This window comes from Vespula pensylvanica, chromosome 1 (genome assembly GCF_014466175.1).
Source record: "Vespula pensylvanica isolate Volc-1 chromosome 1, ASM1446617v1, whole genome shotgun sequence".
NCBI lineage: Eukaryota > Metazoa > Arthropoda > Insecta > Hymenoptera > Vespidae > Vespula > Vespula pensylvanica.
In genome coordinates, this window is record NC_057685.1 from 2,263,138 (window position 1) to 2,282,006 (window position 18,869).

At 28.2% G+C, this 18,869-nt stretch overlaps 5 protein-coding genes across 10 annotated transcripts; 2 read left to right on the plus strand and 3 right to left on the minus strand.

The window, feature by feature from the left end:
• Positions 1-1,967: 1,967 nt before the first annotated feature.
• On the minus strand, positions 1,968-9,283 carry LOC122627743 (AP-3 complex subunit delta-1). Its single transcript, XM_043809187.1, has 14 exons — positions 8,586-9,283; positions 8,330-8,425; positions 8,084-8,212; positions 7,581-7,991; positions 7,017-7,090; positions 6,368-6,811; positions 6,025-6,252; positions 5,782-5,944; positions 5,450-5,632; positions 4,938-5,361; positions 4,505-4,773; positions 3,836-4,405; positions 3,317-3,742; positions 1,968-3,230 (listed from the first exon to the last, which is right to left on the minus strand). Exons 1-14 carry the CDS (start codon positions 8,679-8,681, stop codon positions 3,138-3,140), a joined length of 3,606 nt encoding a protein of 1,201 aa, XP_043665122.1. The 5' UTR covers positions 8,682-9,283; the 3' UTR covers positions 1,968-3,137.
• Positions 9,284-9,721: 438 nt separating this feature from the next.
• Positions 9,722-13,706, plus strand: LOC122628948 (zinc finger protein 708-like). Of its 3 annotated transcripts, none has more exons than XM_043811862.1 (4): positions 9,722-9,868; positions 10,182-10,517; positions 10,917-11,263; positions 11,341-13,706. In XM_043811862.1, exons 3-4 carry the CDS (start codon positions 10,958-10,960, stop codon positions 13,315-13,317), a joined length of 2,283 nt encoding a protein of 760 aa, XP_043667797.1. In that variant the 5' UTR covers positions 9,722-9,868; positions 10,182-10,517; positions 10,917-10,957; the 3' UTR covers positions 13,318-13,706. The 3 variants fall into 3 exon arrangements, with proteins under 3 accessions (XP_043667797.1, XP_043667815.1, XP_043667807.1); XM_043811872.1 differs by having other exon boundaries at positions 9,757-9,872; XM_043811880.1 differs by lacking the exon at positions 10,917-11,263.
• A 1,064-nt stretch (positions 13,707-14,770) lies between these two features.
• LOC122637881 lies at positions 14,771-16,228 on the minus strand. The gene is made up of 5 exons (XM_043830380.1): positions 16,206-16,228; positions 15,683-15,851; positions 15,400-15,591; positions 15,105-15,295; positions 14,771-15,013 (listed from the first exon to the last, which is right to left on the minus strand). Exons 2-5 carry the CDS (start codon positions 15,818-15,820, stop codon positions 14,842-14,844), a joined length of 693 nt encoding a protein of 230 aa, XP_043686315.1. The 5' UTR covers positions 15,821-15,851; positions 16,206-16,228; the 3' UTR covers positions 14,771-14,841.
• On the plus strand, positions 16,228-17,714 carry LOC122637889 (BLOC-1-related complex subunit 7). 4 transcript variants are annotated; one of them, XM_043830404.1, is made up of 3 exons: positions 16,228-16,337; positions 16,682-16,841; positions 16,928-17,714. In XM_043830404.1, the coding sequence occupies exons 2-3, from the start codon at positions 16,704-16,706 to the stop codon at positions 17,105-17,107; spliced, it is 318 nt and encodes a 105-aa protein (XP_043686339.1). In that variant the 5' UTR covers positions 16,228-16,337; positions 16,682-16,703; the 3' UTR covers positions 17,108-17,714. The 4 variants fall into 4 exon arrangements, with proteins under 4 accessions (XP_043686339.1, XP_043686348.1, XP_043686329.1 ...); XM_043830413.1 differs by lacking the exon at positions 16,228-16,337 and adding an exon at positions 16,429-16,447; XM_043830420.1 differs by lacking the exon at positions 16,228-16,337 and adding an exon at positions 16,543-16,571.
• Positions 17,319-18,831, minus strand: LOC122637875 (ubiquitin thioesterase otubain-like). The gene is made up of 5 exons (XM_043830368.1): positions 18,605-18,831; positions 18,484-18,536; positions 18,012-18,311; positions 17,711-17,911; positions 17,319-17,628 (listed from the first exon to the last, which is right to left on the minus strand). The coding sequence occupies exons 1-5, from the start codon at positions 18,645-18,647 to the stop codon at positions 17,431-17,433; spliced, it is 795 nt and encodes a 264-aa protein (XP_043686303.1). The 5' UTR covers positions 18,648-18,831; the 3' UTR covers positions 17,319-17,430.
• Positions 18,832-18,869: the final 38 nt, after the last annotated feature.

An 18,869-nucleotide genomic window follows, 5' to 3' on the forward strand; every position in this document is an offset into this window, starting at 1 on the left:
TGATAGTTCCGCGAATCTTTTGAATGTTCGATTTGTGTATCTTCAAGAATTTTCTTTGTATAACATACTTTGAAGTCGATCAAATTTAAGGAACTATATAAGTTGAAATAATTCAAAGAAATTTATCGATTCGATAAACATTTCTTTTTCTTTTAACGAACTCATTTGTTTGTTTATCACACAAGTAAAGATCTTTTAAAATTATTTTTTATTGTAATAAAAGAGAATACCGTGAGAATCAGATATTAATTAGATAAAGAATAGAATTATTTGCGTTTATGTAGTATATCTCAATAATATACTACTTATATAGTATTTACTCGACTATTAAGAAATCGTCGTTTCATCGACGACGGAGCAAATAAATTTAACTGTCAGACACGATGTAGAATTTGAATATATATTCGATATATGTTTGTTGTTTGTTATTATCGTTTACCGGAAAACGATCGAAACATGTTTGACTTCTTCCTTCCATTCGAGAAATTCCATTTCAATCGAACATTTCGTATAAGGATCGTCATTTAAATAATATGATAATAGAATAATACAAAGAAAGAATTTTTCATTATAAGATAAGAAGTCTAAATACTTTTGACGAGTTTAATCTCACGCGTAATCCGCGTTGATTCGTTGAATCTCCAAGAATAAAGACACATACACGAGATCTACTAATTTTCACGAACAACGTTACTTCACATCGTGATTCACCTGATCTCGTCAACGAGAATCAACCCATTTTCTTATCATAGCATTTCAAGGCTAAGACAAAAAGAGAAAATTAAGGCTAACGCACTATAATTCGTTTTACCACGTTAATTTTCTTCCTTTTTATTTTCAATGAAATCTGTTGAACGATGACGAGTATGTTTTCAACAAATATATTCCTATATATATATATATATATATATATATATATATATATATGTATATGTATATATGTATGTATGTGTATATAAATATATACACATATATATATGTATATATTTATATTTATATTTATACTTATATAAAAATAATTAAAGAAATGTTTATAAAGAAAAAAACAAGTAGATGTTATATTTCTCTTTTTAAAATTACAAATATTCATATATATATATATATATATATATATATATATATATATATAGAGAGAGAGAGAGAGAGAGAGAGAGATAGATAATAAAATTATATTCATATATATGTATACATACACACACACACACACACACATATATATAAAGTATATGAATCGTCATATAAAAATAATAAAAATTTCAAGCAGTTTTTTTTTTGTTTTTTTTTTTTTTTTAAATCGAAGTGATCAAATCATACTTTTATTATACTTCTTTTCCTTCAGTCTTGGATAACAATCTTTTATGTTAAATACACAATTAGATAGACAAGTTTGAAGTGCAAAATGAAACAAACAAAGTTATAAAAAAATATCTAACAAGTGTAGTTTTTTTTTAATCGTAATCTATTATCTTCAAGACAATCAACGCAAAGCAAAGAGTATTATTAAGTTGTTTGTACGTAAAATAATCCGTACATTCAACGTGATAATTTTCAATATGTACTACCAAATGAAAAATAATACGTAATTAAACATACGGCTTCAGGCAGAAAGATTTGATAGAATTTGTGCATGATTCGTTTTGGCAATTTTTCTTTTTTTTTCTTTCTTTTTTTTCTTTTTTTTTTTTTTTAATATTTGAACTGTTATTCTATTCTAGTTTTTTAATCATTTCTACCTTCTCAGTTAATTAAATTTTTTATATGATCATTATTTTCATTGAAATATATATATATATATATATATATATATATATATATATATATATATATAAGCATTCGATCGTTGATTATTTCATTACTGTTTTTTTTTCGTTTCTTTTTTTCTCTCGATATTCTTATTGCATGCATATACATAGAGAGAAAGAAAGAGAGAGAGAGAAAGAGAGGAAGAGTAAGGAATCTTGAAAATATATTGAATAATTGCACATGTAATTAGTTTTCGGAAGGGGAGACGTTACAAACATAATTATATTTAATTTTTGTTATTTTTCGATGTTGTTCTAATGATTTAGTTACTTTTTTTACAACGTCCACAATGAGACGTGATTTCATTTTAAATGAAATCACGGAAAAATAAAATCACAGTTATTAAGCATACGATACGTAAATGCAAAGAGAAAACGCGAGTGCAGCGGTAATTTTATTCTGGAAGGATCTCACCTTTCTTTGGATAAAGTACTAAAATGTTATTAAATCTTTTGTATCATGCAATATGATTCTATGTTAAAGGATGATTAATAAGAGATATTTCGTTATTATATTAAATCAAATTTAGAAAGATTTCCGGCCAATAAAATAATCTTTGTAAGCATAGATTACAGGCAAGCTATATACATTATTTTTCTTTTCACTTACATTTTATATAAATTGTTTAAGATGTGATTTAGATGTATATGAAAATATTAATATTATAATATTATTATAAACGTAATATCGCATGCAGAAAAGGTATAATTATCGCCACTAAATAATATTATTATATTTATACACATTCTCATAAGTGAGATGCAACATGACAATATAGACGATAGAGATGATATCTTATAGTTTTTACAAGATACCAAATTTTTTTCCTTTTTCTTTTTTGAATTTTTAAAATAAATTTACACTATCAAACGAGGCAGCAGCACAAAAAGTAGGCGACTCCGAAATAATATAAATTTATTTCAATTATTCCCTACTTTTTGTATCGATGTCTTTTTAATTTGAGAATAAATGTTTTTCTTTTTTTTTTTTCATTTTCTTTTTTTTTTTTTCCTTTTTTTTAGAATCCTGATAGCCCACATATACATGTATATTGTATGTATTTATCCATGTATATATGTATACATATGTATAACTCTTATATATGTATGTATATTTAACAAATTTTATGATCTAAATTATACAGTGCTTAGATAAGAACTCCATCTAAAAATATGTAATGATTAATGAGTTAGCAGGCGAGTTTCCTATAATCATTATCTCATACATAACAGATCCTGGAAAATATTTCTTCGCTGAATGTAAAGGTTTGTTGAATACGACTGTAATGAATGATAGGAATCATTAGATTTTTTAAAACGTAGGTACACTTTCTCTTATGTCAGAAGCCTTGATATCTCTTCCGCAATTCCTGACAGGAGAGAGTTATTGTCACCTTTACCTTCGATCAACAAATTACCTGTCGATTTCTAAAACATAGAAACAAACATTAGGCGTAACATCTGATCGAAATAATAAACAACGTATCTATCGTTTATTATTCTATTAGGCTTACATTATATTTTAATAAAAGGCACACATGATGTCCTTTCAACGAATGACCATATAAAGATGCAGTATCGTTTATTTGTTCCACGAGTGTGAGATTGCATTTACAACAGACAGTGTTTAAGACTGCATTAAATTCCTGAGATGGGACAATTTCTTTTTTAATTCTAGACACTAGTTGACCGCTTTTAAGCAACTCCGTTAATATATCTTTATGAGACAAATGTCCAACCATAAATTTACTACATGATAAATTTATAGTGAAGTCAAGTTTTTCTTGCATCGTTCCTTCCACATTTTCAAGCATATACGTCAATGTCCCCCTCAATTTTTGAGCGAACGTTACGTCGGATATTAATATGGTAAATTGAGTTTCTTTACTGGATTGTGGAGGTAATTGGAATGGCAGTTTCATTCCGTATCCATCGCCGTTCTGTAAAAATAAAAAAATAAAAAAAGAAAAAGAAAATTTCGATTAAACAAAAGACTACGAATAATCTATTATCATAAGAAAAAAAAAACTCACATCTTTCATTAGTTTCAAGGTTGACGTGTCCGTAATATCGAACCTTATTTCTTTTACAAGCTTTTGATCTATGTTGGTAATGAGTATTGATACAATTATTTTACTAGTGTCATCTGCAATTTGCTTTAATTCATACATCATAGAAATAGTTTTATTCTTAGATAATTCTTCATACGCGATCAATGGTTGAATAGAATTCAAACTATTTTCAGTAATAACTAAATCATTCCTTAATTCTGGCAATATTTCTTTGGAGGGCGTAGATATACCAGCTGTTTCTTCGTAATCTGACGACTTCTTCTCTTTCTTACTTTTTGATTTTTTTGATTTTTTATGTTTGGTATCGTCTTCTTTTATTTTTTTATGTCTTTCCTGACTCTTGGATTTTTTTCGCTTCGTATCTTTTCGCATATCTACAGTTTTTTTACTATTCACTTCTGCGTAATCTTGCATAGAGGAAGAACCTGCTTCTTCAGTATTATCTTCTAACCACATATCAGTTATACTTATTTGATTATCAGCCTGTTTTTCTTGAACACATTTACTCTTTCTTTTTGTTTTCCTATGACCCTATCAATATAAATAAGATATATATATATTTTTTTCTCTTACACACATCATATCTAATTAATTATAACATTATATAACAAAGAAGAGAAAAATATTTACCTTATCTTTTTTTATTGTCTTTGCCTCTGTAACTTTCTGATTTGGACTATTCTCTACTACTCTGTGTTCCAAAACCGGTAATCTTTCGTCTTCTCGCAAAGGCATATCTAAATCAATATTTAAAGCTCGATGAGGATCATTTGCATCGATCATATCATAATCATCGCTATCACTTATTTCAGCCCCTGGTGGAAGTTCACCGATACCTGTATTTATAACTTGTGTAGGATAATCTTCTTCTCGTTCATCTTCTGATGCAGATTGTTTATCTAGCAAAAAAGAAGAAAGAAAATAATAAAATAAAATAATGTGAAATTAATATAATAAAATAAAACTGCATAATAACGTAATGCATATTAATCGAAGTTTACAATAATTAATAAAACACACAGTTACGTGACGTTAATGTACAGAAAAAAAAAAAGATGTTTACTTTTTTTTGATTTCTTTTTCTTGCCATGTTTTTTATGTCTCTTGTAATTATTATCCACACTCATATTGTGATATTTACTAGAATTAGAATAATTCGATATTTTTAGAGACACTGGTATATCTAATTCAGTAACTGGAATGTTTTCAAAGTCTTCATAAAAATTTGTTGAATTATGATATGATGTGGAATTTTTAAATGATCCTTTCAAATAATGAGGATTATTTTGCTGTTCCAATTTTCTAGCCTCTCTCCTCTTCTGAAGTTCTTCTACCGTAGGTTCGTTCGTTTCTCGTTTCATGAAAGAATTATTAGATTTCTCTGATTTCACAAAAATTTCGTTCATGTCCATATCTTCGGAATCAGAACTTTCCGAAGGTGGATCATTGATCCATGAATCTAGATCTAAATCATCAGGTATAGGTACCTAAATATATATTAAAAAATTAATTATTTTAAACAAATATCTATAAAGTATTGTTTTTAAACAAAAATAAATAATATATTATTTTTACCTTTCTTTGAGCTTTAGGAGCAACTGGATTAAGTTCACCTTCAAAAGCTTCCATTAACTCTTCGGCCATGCCAGGATTTTCTTTCAAGCATTCAAATAAAACCAATGCGGAACTAGATCTTTCTTGAACCTCTAAGTCGCCACTACACACAAATGCTGCTATTTTATCTTTCAATGCAAAAATCTGTGAAATAAAAAAAGGAGTATAAATATATTGATAATATTATTGTTTAAATTTAGATGTAATAATTCAATAGTATAAAATGATTTTATATGTAACGAAAAAGAATGGGATAATAATAATTCATATAAATGAATCACAGTATAACTTACTTGTTCCATCGTTTCATTGTCACCTTCTTTCTCTGCTTTATATAATATTGCTGCAGCAAGTTTTAAAATATTATGCACATAAACCGCTTGAATATGTCCTGGCAAACTGGATGCTTGCGATCGCAACATAGATTGTAATGTTGCTAAAGGATCTTCTAGTTCACTATTGATATTACAAATTTTCATTTAAATTGTTACATATCATTTAATGAAAATAATTATGTTAAATATTTAATTTATTACCTAGAAAATTCTCCACATATCCAAGCAGCTGCATATAAAACTTCAGACATAGTAGCTCGTGGTTGACCAGTTAAAAGATATGAATTTTCAAGCAGTAAGGCACATTGGTGAACTGCATATTTACGTATAGCTTGTACCCGGATCGCTACATCAAGTAGTTGAGTAGCTACTAATGGTCCATGCTTGGTGCCTTCCATTCGTGTAAGTTCCACCAATACAGATATGTACCTATAAATACACAGCTTATATATAATTATTAAATATAAACTTATATTTGTACTAAAACATTACATATATATGTCTTCTTTTATCATTATCATAAAATATAATATTATCAATATACCATTCAAAATATGTTATAAATTGGTAATTATTTTGAGAACAGATTTGTATGATCTTTGAAAGTAATTCATCTCTGTATGTAGTGCCTTCAGCTTTGTCCATGTGCACCATTAATTTTTTAACTATTTCCATTAAATTCTTTTTTGATACCATTCCATATAATAAATCCAAGGCACGCAATCTTATACTTTCATCTTTGTCATCAAGACATTGCATAATAAGATCTTTATGAGCTTGTACACTTTTAGGATGTGTCCTTAATATTTTTGACATTGCTAGCAAGCCCAAGTACTTTAAATTTTGATCAGAATCCTCTATTAATATTCTTAATTTCTGCACACACAACTGTATTGAATCTGAATGATTTGGCATACCAGATGATATAGAAATTAATACAGCTATTACAGTGTTGATGCACTCATACAGCAAAGACATAGCAGATGTACTAAAAAAAATAAAGATAATTTTATTAATGATATTAAAAACTTATTAATAACTTATTTTAATAATCCTTCTTAATACCAGCTATAAAGTAACTGAGGCAAACATGTACACATTTATATAACACATAGAACTATTTTACTTGCTATGATTAAATCTACAATTGTTGAAATATATGGGGGAAATATCAATATAAACACGTTAAATACCTGTGTATCAAATTGGTAAGGGGTTCTATTAGCTTTTTGCCAAGCCTAGGTTCTAGAGGTGTCAATGCGCCAAACTGTAAATATAATTTTGAGTTGCAGTCTAAATGATATGAAATGACAAACAATATATGTGTATATATATATATATATATATATATATATATATATATATATATATATATGTAACATTCTATAAATCATTTATAGACAACATAGAGTAAAATGAATAATGAAAATACTTGTATACTTCTACCATATTTTTACTACTACTATTTGATCTAAATTATCAATGCTTTTTTTATATCAAAATAATCAACTAGTAAAAAACCTTGAAATCAGGTCAATTAGTGGTTGAGTAAGTCGCCGACCCATTTTCGGCTCAATCAGTGTTATAGTGGAGAACTGAGCATGTGAAATAAGATCAACATTACTAGGCTCAAATTTAAAAATGATATATGTATATATGCATTCATTGATTGATAACAGTTCTTATGTTTTTGTATCAATACTTAATCTTTCTGTGTTTAATTGGTCGATCGATGTAATATTACAAAATAGACTTACCAATTTGATAATTTTTATGAGCATCCAATTGTTAGTCGATGTTGTCATTAATTTGAAAAAAACAGGTGCCAAACTTAAATAATTTTTTGGATTCTTTCTTGCTAACTCACAAACTACATTGACAGCTGCAGATTGTACACCACTGTCTGGATCTTCAAGTTTTTCTTTCAATCTAGGAAAAGCAGGCCTTAAAGCTTCTGGAAATCGCAAGAACACTTTGTACATCATTAGAACTGCTTTCTTGCGTAAATATGGCTTTGTAGATGTCAACAAAGTCATTATGTCATTAACTAAATCTCGTGCCAGATCTGGACTTATAAAGCAAGATAAACCACTAAGAGCCAATCCAGCATCATATTGATTTTGACTATTTAAGTCTTTGCGTATCATATTTGTGGTCAACATCAAAAGCTGCAATTATCAAATTTATAAATTATTCTTATATGAAGACAAATCATATATCCCAAGTTACTTATACGTCACAAGGTTAATAGAAATCATACCTCTGTATCTGCATGAAAGCTTTGACTACCTGCTAAATATCCTATACGTTTATAAGTAAATTTGGCAGATGACATGACCTCAATTATATTAAATCCAGCCCAACTAATATCATAGCCTAGCATTTGCAACTATAGAAATGTAAATAGTATTAGTAAAATGTACTATAGATTTGGATAGAAAATAACATAATTATCTTGTTAGAGATAAAACGATAGTTAAAATTAGCATATGAAACTCCCACTTACATATGTTAACTTAGCAACTGCATTCGCCTTTACTGCAATATTATCCTGACGTAATTCTTGTTTGATTTCTTCTATACATTGTGCAATGTATTTTGCCTATTACAATAACATACGATTGTAATCTAAATAAAGTATTTTAAGTAAAAGAATACTTTACAAAGTTAGGTTAAGTTACGTGTCTCTTTCTTGTTGTTATAATAAAAAAAAAAAAAAAAAGAAAGGAAAAGAATATTTTTTAAATATAGAAAAAATTTACCTCGTTCTCTTTGTTATTTCTAATGCCACGCACTAAATCCGTCAAATTCTTGTCGAACATTCGTTCGAAATTTCCTTTTACTTTACGGAGAGCCATAACTGTATTTAACCGATAGATACTAGAACTCTCTCAATCACTTGAAAGGTTTCTACCTTTGCCTAATGTTCCGAGTTAATCGGATAAATTGCATCGATTGCATTACCGTATGTTAAAAGTCTTTAAACTTCACACACTCTTTCTTTTTCATTTACATTTTTATTTGACAGGTAGATGGATACGAAGACTACTAAAAGATCATACCGATCATATGTACCTAAGAGTTATTAAGAAATAGATGACATACCCGGTGTTTATTCAAGAAGTCTGCAATTCTATAAGAGTGCATATATTGAATCTTTCTTTTTTTTTTCGAACTAGATCCCAGTTAAACGCGTGGAGTAAACTAGTAATTAATAAGTATGCGCATGAATTTATGATTGATTAATATTCGATCTCTTAGTGACTTATCTAATAGTCAAATGGTAATCTAATTACAAACACTTTCCCCAAAGATAATTCTAGTAGGCAAATTAACAGCAATAATCAACGTTCTTATTACGACGATAAAAATAATTATTATTTGCGAATTGCTATAGATAAATACAATATTTCGTCTCTCCATCAAAATTGAGTATCTTATTTTTTCTTTCTTTCTTTTTTTTTTTTTTCTTCCGATTGAATTGATCTATAGAACGAGGATCGAAAGGTCGCTTGAGATTTCACGAAAAAATAAGATCATACATGGGATATATATATTCATGGAGAAGTATAAGAATTTTTTTTGTCTCTCTCTCTCTCTCTCTCTCTCTCTCTCTCTCTCTCTCTCACTCTCTCTGTCTGTTCTCTCTTTTTCTCTTTCTCTCTCTCCCTCTCTCTCTCTCTCTCTTTCTCTCTCCTTTCTTATCAGGAACAAATCTCGAGCCAACTTGAAGACCTATAAATTTGAATGCGAAGAAACATCACTTTTTCGATGTATCGAACTGTGTTATTACAGTCATCTTAAACGTAGATTGGTCGATAACTTTGAATTTCATTGGATACTTTTCGGAGCCATCTTTAAGTCACTAAATTTTCGAGTTTCGATTCGAGATAAATAATACCAACTAAAACACATTGGTTATCATCGTAGTTATCTCGAAGTGGATATACGTTTAATTCTACACATATCTATTAAACAATACTTTTGTTATTTGCGAGAGTGCTTGTAGAGATAAATAAAATTGTCTGCTGATAATTTCCGTGATGTATGTATGTGTAACAATAAAAAAATCAAGTAATATATATATATATATACATACATACATACATACATACATCATACGTACGTACATCATATACGTACACGCATCATACATACACACACACACACACATATACATATATATAAAATTTTCTTTTTTCTTTTAATAAAAAAGACCGATTAAAAGATATTCGAACGCCATTCGTGTATCCCTAGAGAATATACATCGATTCGGTTGAACGCAATGTATATGAGTGAAGTTTCATTCCGTTGTCCATACCCGATAAGCCATATTTTATTCAGACCTTTCCTTTCAGATTGCTCTCAACTTAATTGGTCGAATGTTTCGCGGCATATATGTAGATAGAAGCCATTAAACAAAGGGTAAATAAGTATCCGAGTATTGCTACGAGTAAAACGTAAGAGAGAAGAAAGATTTTAGAATGAAACAAGACATTCTGTGTTTTAATACGCTTTGAGAAAATCCACGTACACTATGTATTAATATCAAAAGAGATCGCGAAAAAAAAAGAGGAACAAAAAGTATCATTCGAGTTTTCAAGGTGTTACTTTTCCTTTCGTCTGGGCATCACTGCCGAAGGCATTGGACTCAACGTCGTGGCATGTTCGAACGACGCATCACGGATCCAAAGGTTGAGAACCTTTCGTTTTTGCACATTAATTCTTTCAACTCTTTTTCAAAAATGCTTTTCCTAAATTAAAATCCCGGCAAATATTATTTTGCGTTTCTAACTTATATTTATGTATATTTTTGGTTATACAACTGTATGATTATAAACTAATTGTATTTGTCCATTTTGTCAAATGATACATTGTATATATATAAAAAGATCAAGTTTACTGTGATTTTCTGATCTTATTGATTTTGTATAATCTGCTTTCAATTTAAAATAATGTGATGATTTTTAAAATGATTAAAATTCCAATACAAGCTTTATTGTATATAATATTGAGAAATTTTGTTAACTCAAAAAAATATTTATTTGTGATATAATGGCAATAAGCATTAGCATGTTTTATAATATTTACAGACAATTTTGGATTAATCAGTATTCAAAATATCTGCAAGACAATGAATTCGGGTTATTTCAATTTACCTCTTAATATGGACAGAGTATGTAGAATCTGTCTAACAGAAAGTAGCAATTTATCACCTATTTTCTGTACCGATCAAGAGGTAGATGATTTCTCAGATCTTCCACAAAAAATACAAGTATGTGGTTCAATTGATATTCACGAGCAAGATGGATTGCCATCTTTAATCTGCGATGTTTGTGTTTATAAAGCAAGTGTTGCTCATGAGTTTAGACAACAATGCCAACATTCCAATGCTAGACTGAGAATGTATTATAATAAACCTGAAAAATGCAATGTCATGGTAAACGAAATATATAATGTAATTTTTATATATATCTTACATTTAATCCCAAAAAAAAATATTTTATATTTTTACAGGATTCGTGTACGCAAACAGATTTTTCTCCATGCATTGATCTACCAAAAAAGACAACAAATGTGCAAGACAATTCTTTTATAAAAGAAGAAATGCAAATAGTATCAAATTCTCAAGACTTCAATAATACTAACAATACTTATACTTCAAATACACCTAGTCTAACTACTACCGAAATCGACATACAAGATGAAAAAATCTTTATGTGTTCTATCGGATTTGAAGGTCCCAAAGAGATTGGTAAAGAACAATGTTCTACTACAGAAAGCAATATTAATCAAAATTCATCCATTGAATCTGCTTCCCAAGTAGATACATGCGATATTTATGAAACAATGGATGTAGATAATAAGCCTCAAGAGGAGCATAGTATTACTAAAGAATCGGAAAAAAATTCTAAACAACAACAAGAAGAAGAACAGTTTTCAAATGAACGCGTGTCCGATGATACAGGGATTGAAAAGGAGACACTTCCACAGAAACGTACGTCAACAAGGAAAACGAAATCAATGCCTAACAAATCTTACAGCGAAGATGAAGGAGATGATAATTATTATGATCCAAGTAGCGACAGTCAAGATTCAGAAGAATTGAAATTCAAGTGCAAAATTTGTTTAAAGCGTTACGCAACACAGAAAGGCTTAAAAAAACATTCTCTTGTCCATGAAAAGAAGCACAAATGTAATATTTGTTTAAAACTGTTTTATAAACAAGAAAATATGGAAAAACATAAAAAGATACATGCATCTAAACCTCATGCTTGCCAATTATGTCATGCCTGTTTTTCTAAGTCTCAGAGTCTTGTACGCCATCTGAAGTCTCATACAGAGAAAGTAAATGATATGATTAAACAAATAAATACCGATGAGCGAAAAGACGACGGTGATTCAAAAAAAGAACCAAAGTGTGAAGATGACACTGAAGATGAAAGTGGTACAGTAAATGAACCAGATGAATTTGAGAATGCTCCTGAATTATATAAATGTGAAATCTGTAATCAGTATTGTTCTTCCTTAAAAAATTTAAAAAGACATGCTCTTGTACATGGGGATAAAAAATATTCTTGCACAGTATGTAAAAAGTGGTTTTTCAGGCCAGACACATTAAAAAAACATGCTGAAAAACATGGGCATGGATTGTTAGATAATTTAGTAGATGATAACAAACTATTTGATTCAGATGATGATGCTTTTCCAAATGATACAACAAATACTTTACCAGAAAATGAAACTGTTAAGAAAGAAGATAGTGAAGAAGATGGATCTGGTGAATACAAGTGCCAACATTGCGATAAAATTATGGCTACTAAGAAAGGCCTTAGGCGTCATGTGTCCATGCATAAGCCTAAAGCTGAACCAGTAACTTGTGAAATATGTAGAAAAGTTTGTGCTAGTCAAGCTCGTCTTGTTCTTCATCAAAGGACACATAAACCCAAGGAAAAAGTGCCACGAGAATACCTATGTCATATTTGTAGCAAAGTATATCCAAGTAATTCATCGCTTACGTATCATATGAGAACTCATACAGGAGTGAAACCACATGTATGCAAAACATGTAATAGTGGATTTACAACAACTACTAGTTTGGCAAATCATATTCGTATTCATACAGGGGACAAACCTTTTGTATGTCATGTTTGTAGTGCAGCATTTGCTGTGAGTTCAGCATTTAGGAGACATTTAACACGGCATACAGGTGAAGCAAATTATCTCTGCAAAACGTGTGGCAAAGCTTTCAAGCGACTTAGTACTCTGAAAGAACATACTTATACTCATTCTGGTGAAAAACCTTATGTTTGTAAAACCTGTGGCGCTGCATATAGTCATAGTGGCAGTTTATTTGCACATCAGAAACGTTGTCGTGTCCAGTATGGTGAAATGGTCGTAGATGAACATCATCATGCTGTTGCACATCATATTCATGTAAATAATGTGCAATCTGCAGTGAGATCACTTACTGTGATAGGGCAGATGTTCTAAAGAGTAAAATCGGTGATATGAAATACACTTATTTTACTTAAATATTTATGTGAGAATAAATTCATGACTCCATAAGTGTTCCCATGATGGGAATAACACTAATATTATCCTTTTCATGAAAAAATAATGTATTATCGAGAATACTCTTTACTGTAAATATTTAGGCAGCTCTTTTTTATAATAAAAACATTTGTTTAAATATTTGCATCATGTATTAAAGATGCTGGAACTAGTGCTTCGTTATAGAAAGTACATAATCTAATATGTTTGATCAATAACAATATTATACAAATTTATTTCTGTATATTTGTATAATATAAATTATACATATATTCCTAAAAAATTGTCCATATAAACTTGACAATTCACAAAGCACTAATTTGATCTATTACAAGAAAAACAGCATGGCAGGGAACATTTTATGAATTTTCTACATAAATTAGTAACATTATTTTAATTTCTGCAAATACACATGTTAGGGAAGAGACTGATTATTATTCATCTGAACTTTAGATGCCTAAAAAATTGTAAATATTTTAAATGTTAAGAATTATTATTTTGTGTGTAATATGGTTTTCACATTGAATATAAATATTCCTTTAATTCTAGCCTTCTATATAGTTTCAGTATTCGAAATAAGTGAACGAATCTATATACAAGAACTTTAAATATTTTTAAAACTACGAAGAAGAAAACAAATTTAGTAAAGCAAAATTTTTTGTATAATATATAGAAAAACCATAATCTTTGCTAAACGTTATAAATTTCATTGAAAGAACCTTATCTATAACAATAAAACAGAACTTTTAATTGCTTTTTATAAATACGATTTCATCGTAAAAATAATATTGAAAACTGGAATAGAAAGATGTTTTGCATTTTCTATACAACTAAAATTTTATAATGCATACAATATTTCACATGGCATAATTCAACATAATTCATTTCTTTGTAATTAATTGTAAAGTAAATATCTTCATTTACAAATTTACAAAACTTATAATTAATAATCATATATATATACATATATATTTCAAATGAATTCTTTCTACTAATATCTAAAAAACATTGTGTAAATAAAATTGTATAATATTAATGATGATGGTAAAATAGGCTGTTTGAAAGAAAAAAGTATATTTAATTTCTCTTTATCTTTTATTAGTATTCTAATTCGTTAATGGTTTATCAGAGAGTAGAACATATTCATTTTAAAATATATAGTATTGTTTTTCTATAAAAAATACTTTTAAAAAATTAGACTTAATGAAATAAATCAATCTGTTAAAGAAACAGATACATCTAATTGTGATTGTTAGATTCAAAAGTATATACAATGTATATTATTTGAAACAAAATATTTGATACTACAAATAAAAAACAGATACACTTTTTTCACAAAAGTGTTGTTAAAATACTATTTATTTATATCTTCGAAAATATTCAATACGTGATATTATTTGATAAGAGTTTATTTTAGTTCCAAAAATTAGACATATTAAATCATTACTATTTTATCAAACAGATTCAATTTTTTATCTTTGACTTTTTATTTCTTTTTAACAATCGGTAACGTCGCCAAACAGAAGCTCTACTTCTATTTAAAACCTTTGCTAAATCAACAAACTTTCGTTTTTCATCGAGGAATGGATTGTGATCAATATGATTTAATATCATAACATCCTCTTCTTGTGTATACCTGTAGAGAAATATTTTTGCTATATAATTTATTTTACATTACCAAATTAATACTGGGTATGTTGATGACTTTGATAAAAAAAAATTATTACCTTCTATTTAAATAAGAACTATATAAAATTCTAAATCTATGGTATACACTATACAATGTGCGATTTGGTAAGCCATTTGCTAAAAATTGTGCAAATTTTTTTGTTTCTTTCTTCTTACAAGTATACTTCTTGCCATCGCTATCTCTCAGACTTAAAAACGCTCTATATTTATGTTTATTCCAATTGTGTAACTGTTATATCGTAAAAATTGTATGATAAATTAAACAATTCATACAGATTTTTGCATGCAATTTATAATGGTATATTTGATCAGCATTTTTATATCCTTTCTTACCTTGCAAAATTGTTTCCAATTATGAACAATTTTATCATCCTCATCTGGTGAAAAGGAACCTTTTTTTAATGGTGCTAATGCCATAAACTGTTCCAATTCTTCACGAGAAGGTACATGAGTTCCCGAACGTATTTCAACTTGATGTTGCGGTGGAACTTCATGTATTAGTTTTACTTTTAAATTACGTAATTGCTAAATCAATAGGAATATTAATACCAGCAAATTTATAATATAAATAACACATTTTTATAAAATAAATGAGTTGTGTAAAAAAAAATATTACCTTTAAATCCTCCTGAGAAAATGCTTCCTTTTCTCTTATTTTACGTGCTAGGTATGAGATATCATCACAATTCTTTGCTTTATTATATTTATAATCTACAATTTCTGTGTCTGAATCAATCTTTGTATCGCTAGACATGCTTCCGGATTCTTTAAAATCATCAATCTGTCTGTAGAATATAATTTAAAAAAAAAAAAAAAAAAAAGAGTATTTTCTAATAAAAAATATTGCCTCAATGAAAATTAATATTTTTATATGAATGTAATGACGCAAGAATAATTTTCAAGTACCTCGTTTTCCAAAGATTCTAATCTTTTCTTTGTAAATATGAGATTTTTAAACATAACCTAACAATATATAATTAGTTTTATACAATAGTCGATGAACCTGAGAATAATGAAAATGAAATAAATTTCACAAAATATTTCGATTTTCCAAATTTTTTCTACATATCTATTACATTATAATAATATTAATATTTGTATATCAACTTTTTTACAGCGTGGCTAAAAAAATTCAATACCTTACTGAACCGCAGCTTTTCACTCACTGACATTACTCACTGATATATATATATATATATCATCATACATCAGTGCAATATAAAGTGCATCACATAACCATACGAACGTGATATTTCGTACATACATAATAAGTGTGTTTATCTTCTAACAATTTTAATTTAAACAAATAGAAAAAACAATACTCTATTCGCAAGTACTTTTTATACACGTAACAGTACGCTATGTACAATATTTGTTAAATGTAAAGGACAAAAATTAATTTATAATATTCGTATATATTTATGCGTCATACATTCAATAAAAATTATATTGATAAACATAATTTTAAAAAATCAGAATTTTGTTTGAATATATTTATACTTTGGGTAACTTCTACGAATTATAGAATAATTTTGCCATAAGAAATTGTATAATTCTGTTTTGCATAAATAGAATTAACACCATTGAATATCATTAACATCAAAATTTATCCCAGAATTAATGAAAAACAATACGGAATGGCTTCAGCATCGAGTACAAGTGCACGCAGTTTATTTGTTGATTCAAAAATGCGATTAGCAGATAGAGTTCAAGTTAATGTCAATAACATCGCGTCGCTTGCAAGACAGATCCAAAGAGGTTCAAAAAGCAGTGAAGTAATGTTATCATTTATATTCTTTTTTTAAAATAAATTTTTTGTAATGAAGAAATTATATTTAATATAATTCCTTATTTTTTTCAGATTCTAATGCATGCTGCAAAAAGTTTCGCACAGCAAGAACATGGACTAGAGGTGGCAGAAACAAACTTAAAAAAACTTGCGCTTATTGTAACCCATTTAGAATATCAAATGGAGTCAATAGATAGAAATTCTGTGTTATTGGAGGAAGTTACGGAACAAGTTCGAGCAATGCAACGCTAAAAATTTGTCATGATCCTCATTAGCAATTTTAAATTTAATAATTTTGTAAATAATATCTAATAACTTGTTTTTTAATATTTTAATGTCTTATATATAGTTTTAAATTATTTATATGTTGTTTATTTAAAGTAATTTATGTACTGACACATTCATAATCCGCTATTGAATGGCAATAATTATTCATTTAAACCAAATCAAATCATAAAAATAGTTCACAGTAAAAATAGTTTCATGTTTTTATTCTTTCAAGTGGATTGGAAAAATCATTAAACAAAGTATATTTCTTAAGAACAACTTAAAAAATGACTTTAGACTTAATTTTATCAAGGGTAAAGTATATCGTAATGACCAGGACGATAAAGTAAGTGAACTGCTGGTGTAGCACCTTCAGGAAAGTCATGTGCAGTTACTTCTGTTCCAGCACCACGATCCATATAACGAACTCGAACACCAGTACCTAAAGCAGTGCTCATTGCTATAATATGAATATGGTCAGATTCTTTATACATTGGTTCTACTTCCTGTAACATAAACGTTAGGAAAATAAAAACATGACGTATCTTTCTGTATTATAAAATTAATGATAATAGATGAAATGTTAACCTGATGACAAAATTCTGTTATGGTTCGTTCTCCTTCTATAAAATGTTGGTAAAAATCTCCTTCTCTTTGTAACTGACCAGATGTAATTAATCTAAGGTATACAACAACATAATCAGAATAACCTTGCTCATTGAAAAGCTTATGTAGTTCAATATAACTAGACTCTGTGTCTCCACCTACTTTGTCGATCACTTCCATAAACTATAATCAAAATAAAAAAAATTGTTATTTTGTAACTAACAGGTTACAAATAAATCATTTCGTCACAATTCATTTAAATGATATCAAATATTAATTGTACCGTGTCATGGAAATCTTCAACGGTAAATTGGGGAAAACCTAATGCCACAAGATTCTCTTTGCTTTTTAAAGCAAGTTCTCTGAACTTATTATATTCATTTTTATCCCCAATTAATTTTTCAAGGTAAGCATAACTAAAGGCTCTAAAGAAACAATTGCCATCAGGCCTTGTTCTTCTAATGTAAGAATATTTTTGTCCCAAAGCTTTTGCTTTCGACAAGTACACTTCATCTTCTGTATATTCCTGTTCTAAACTCTTCAATGGTTCCTTTTCACCGACTAAAGCTATAGATTCAGATATCTGAAATATAATAAAATTATAGCCAGAAATATGTATAAATATCCATATCAAAATGTCATGTGATATAAAATATTAAACGATCAATTTTTACACTTTAATTTGTAAATTTTTCATTATTAACTCTTTAAACATTTCATAGGATTTATTTTTATGCTTGAAGAAGAATATTAACCTCCTTTTCTATACGTCTTTGTTGTTGAAGAATTAACTCATCTTGGTTGACATCTGTAATGAAACTCAAACATGCTGTATTAATGATATAATTTTTTTAATAAAAAATAACATATAAATACCTGCGTTTTCTACTGGCTGATCTTTTAATGACTTATCTTCCATATCTCATGAGTTCTTCATAAATTTCAGAACAATTGTCAAATTATCAATCGTAAACAAAAGCCAAATGTCCATGTGGAAATTGAAATATTTTCCGTTGAGGATTTAGCGGCTTTAGATTGGTAGATTCATATCGTAAAACGGAAATCTAGGTAATTTAACCATGAAAATGTGTGCTTAGTAATATAAGAAATGAAATTTTAGTTACATTCTTGTTGCCTATAG

What these genes read in the sequence shown, in the direction of transcription:
- LOC122627743 (XM_043809187.1), bottom strand. Translation starts at nt 8,681, where the DNA reads ATGGCTCTCCGTAAAGTAAAAGGAAATTTCGAACGAATGTTCGACAAG. An exon ending in TTTATAACATATTTTGAATG is followed by an intron (nt 6,253 to 6,367) that starts GTATATTGATAA and finishes GTGTATTTATAG; the next exon opens with GTACATATCTGTATTGGTGG. An exon ending in GCCTTTTATTAAAATATAAT is followed by an intron (nt 3,231 to 3,316) that starts GTAAGCCTAATA and finishes TCTATGTTTTAG; the next exon opens with AAATCGACAGGTAATTTGTT.
- LOC122628948 (XM_043811862.1), top strand. Translation starts at nt 10,958, where the DNA reads ATGAATTCGGGTTATTTCAATTTACCTCTTAATATGGACAGAGTATGT. An exon ending in CTGAAAAATGCAATGTCATG is followed by an intron (nt 11,264 to 11,340) that starts GTAAACGAAATA and finishes ATATTTTTACAG; the next exon opens with GATTCGTGTACGCAAACAGA.
- LOC122637881 (XM_043830380.1), bottom strand. Translation starts at nt 15,820, where the DNA reads ATGTCTAGCGATACAAAGATTGATTCAGACACAGAAATTGTAGATTAT. An exon ending in ATTGGAAACAATTTTGCAAG is followed by an intron (nt 15,296 to 15,399) that starts GTAAGAAAGGAT and finishes ACGATATAACAG; the next exon opens with TTACACAATTGGAATAAACA. An exon ending in AGTTCTTATTTAAATAGAAG is followed by an intron (nt 15,014 to 15,104) that starts GTAATAATTTTT and finishes ATTTCTCTACAG; the next exon opens with GTATACACAAGAAGAGGATG.
- LOC122637889 (XM_043830404.1), top strand. Translation starts at nt 16,704, where the DNA reads ATGGCTTCAGCATCGAGTACAAGTGCACGCAGTTTATTTGTTGATTCA. An exon ending in GAGGTTCAAAAAGCAGTGAA is followed by an intron (nt 16,842 to 16,927) that starts GTAATGTTATCA and finishes TATTTTTTTCAG; the next exon opens with ATTCTAATGCATGCTGCAAA.
- LOC122637875 (XM_043830368.1), bottom strand. Translation starts at nt 18,647, where the DNA reads ATGGAAGATAAGTCATTAAAAGATCAGCCAGTAGAAAACGCAG. An exon ending in TCAGCCAGTAGAAAACGCAG is followed by an intron (nt 18,537 to 18,604) that starts GTATTTATATGT and finishes GTTTCATTACAG; the next exon opens with ATGTCAACCAAGATGAGTTA. An exon ending in AAAGACGTATAGAAAAGGAG is followed by an intron (nt 18,312 to 18,483) that starts GTTAATATTCTT and finishes ATTATATTTCAG; the next exon opens with ATATCTGAATCTATAGCTTT.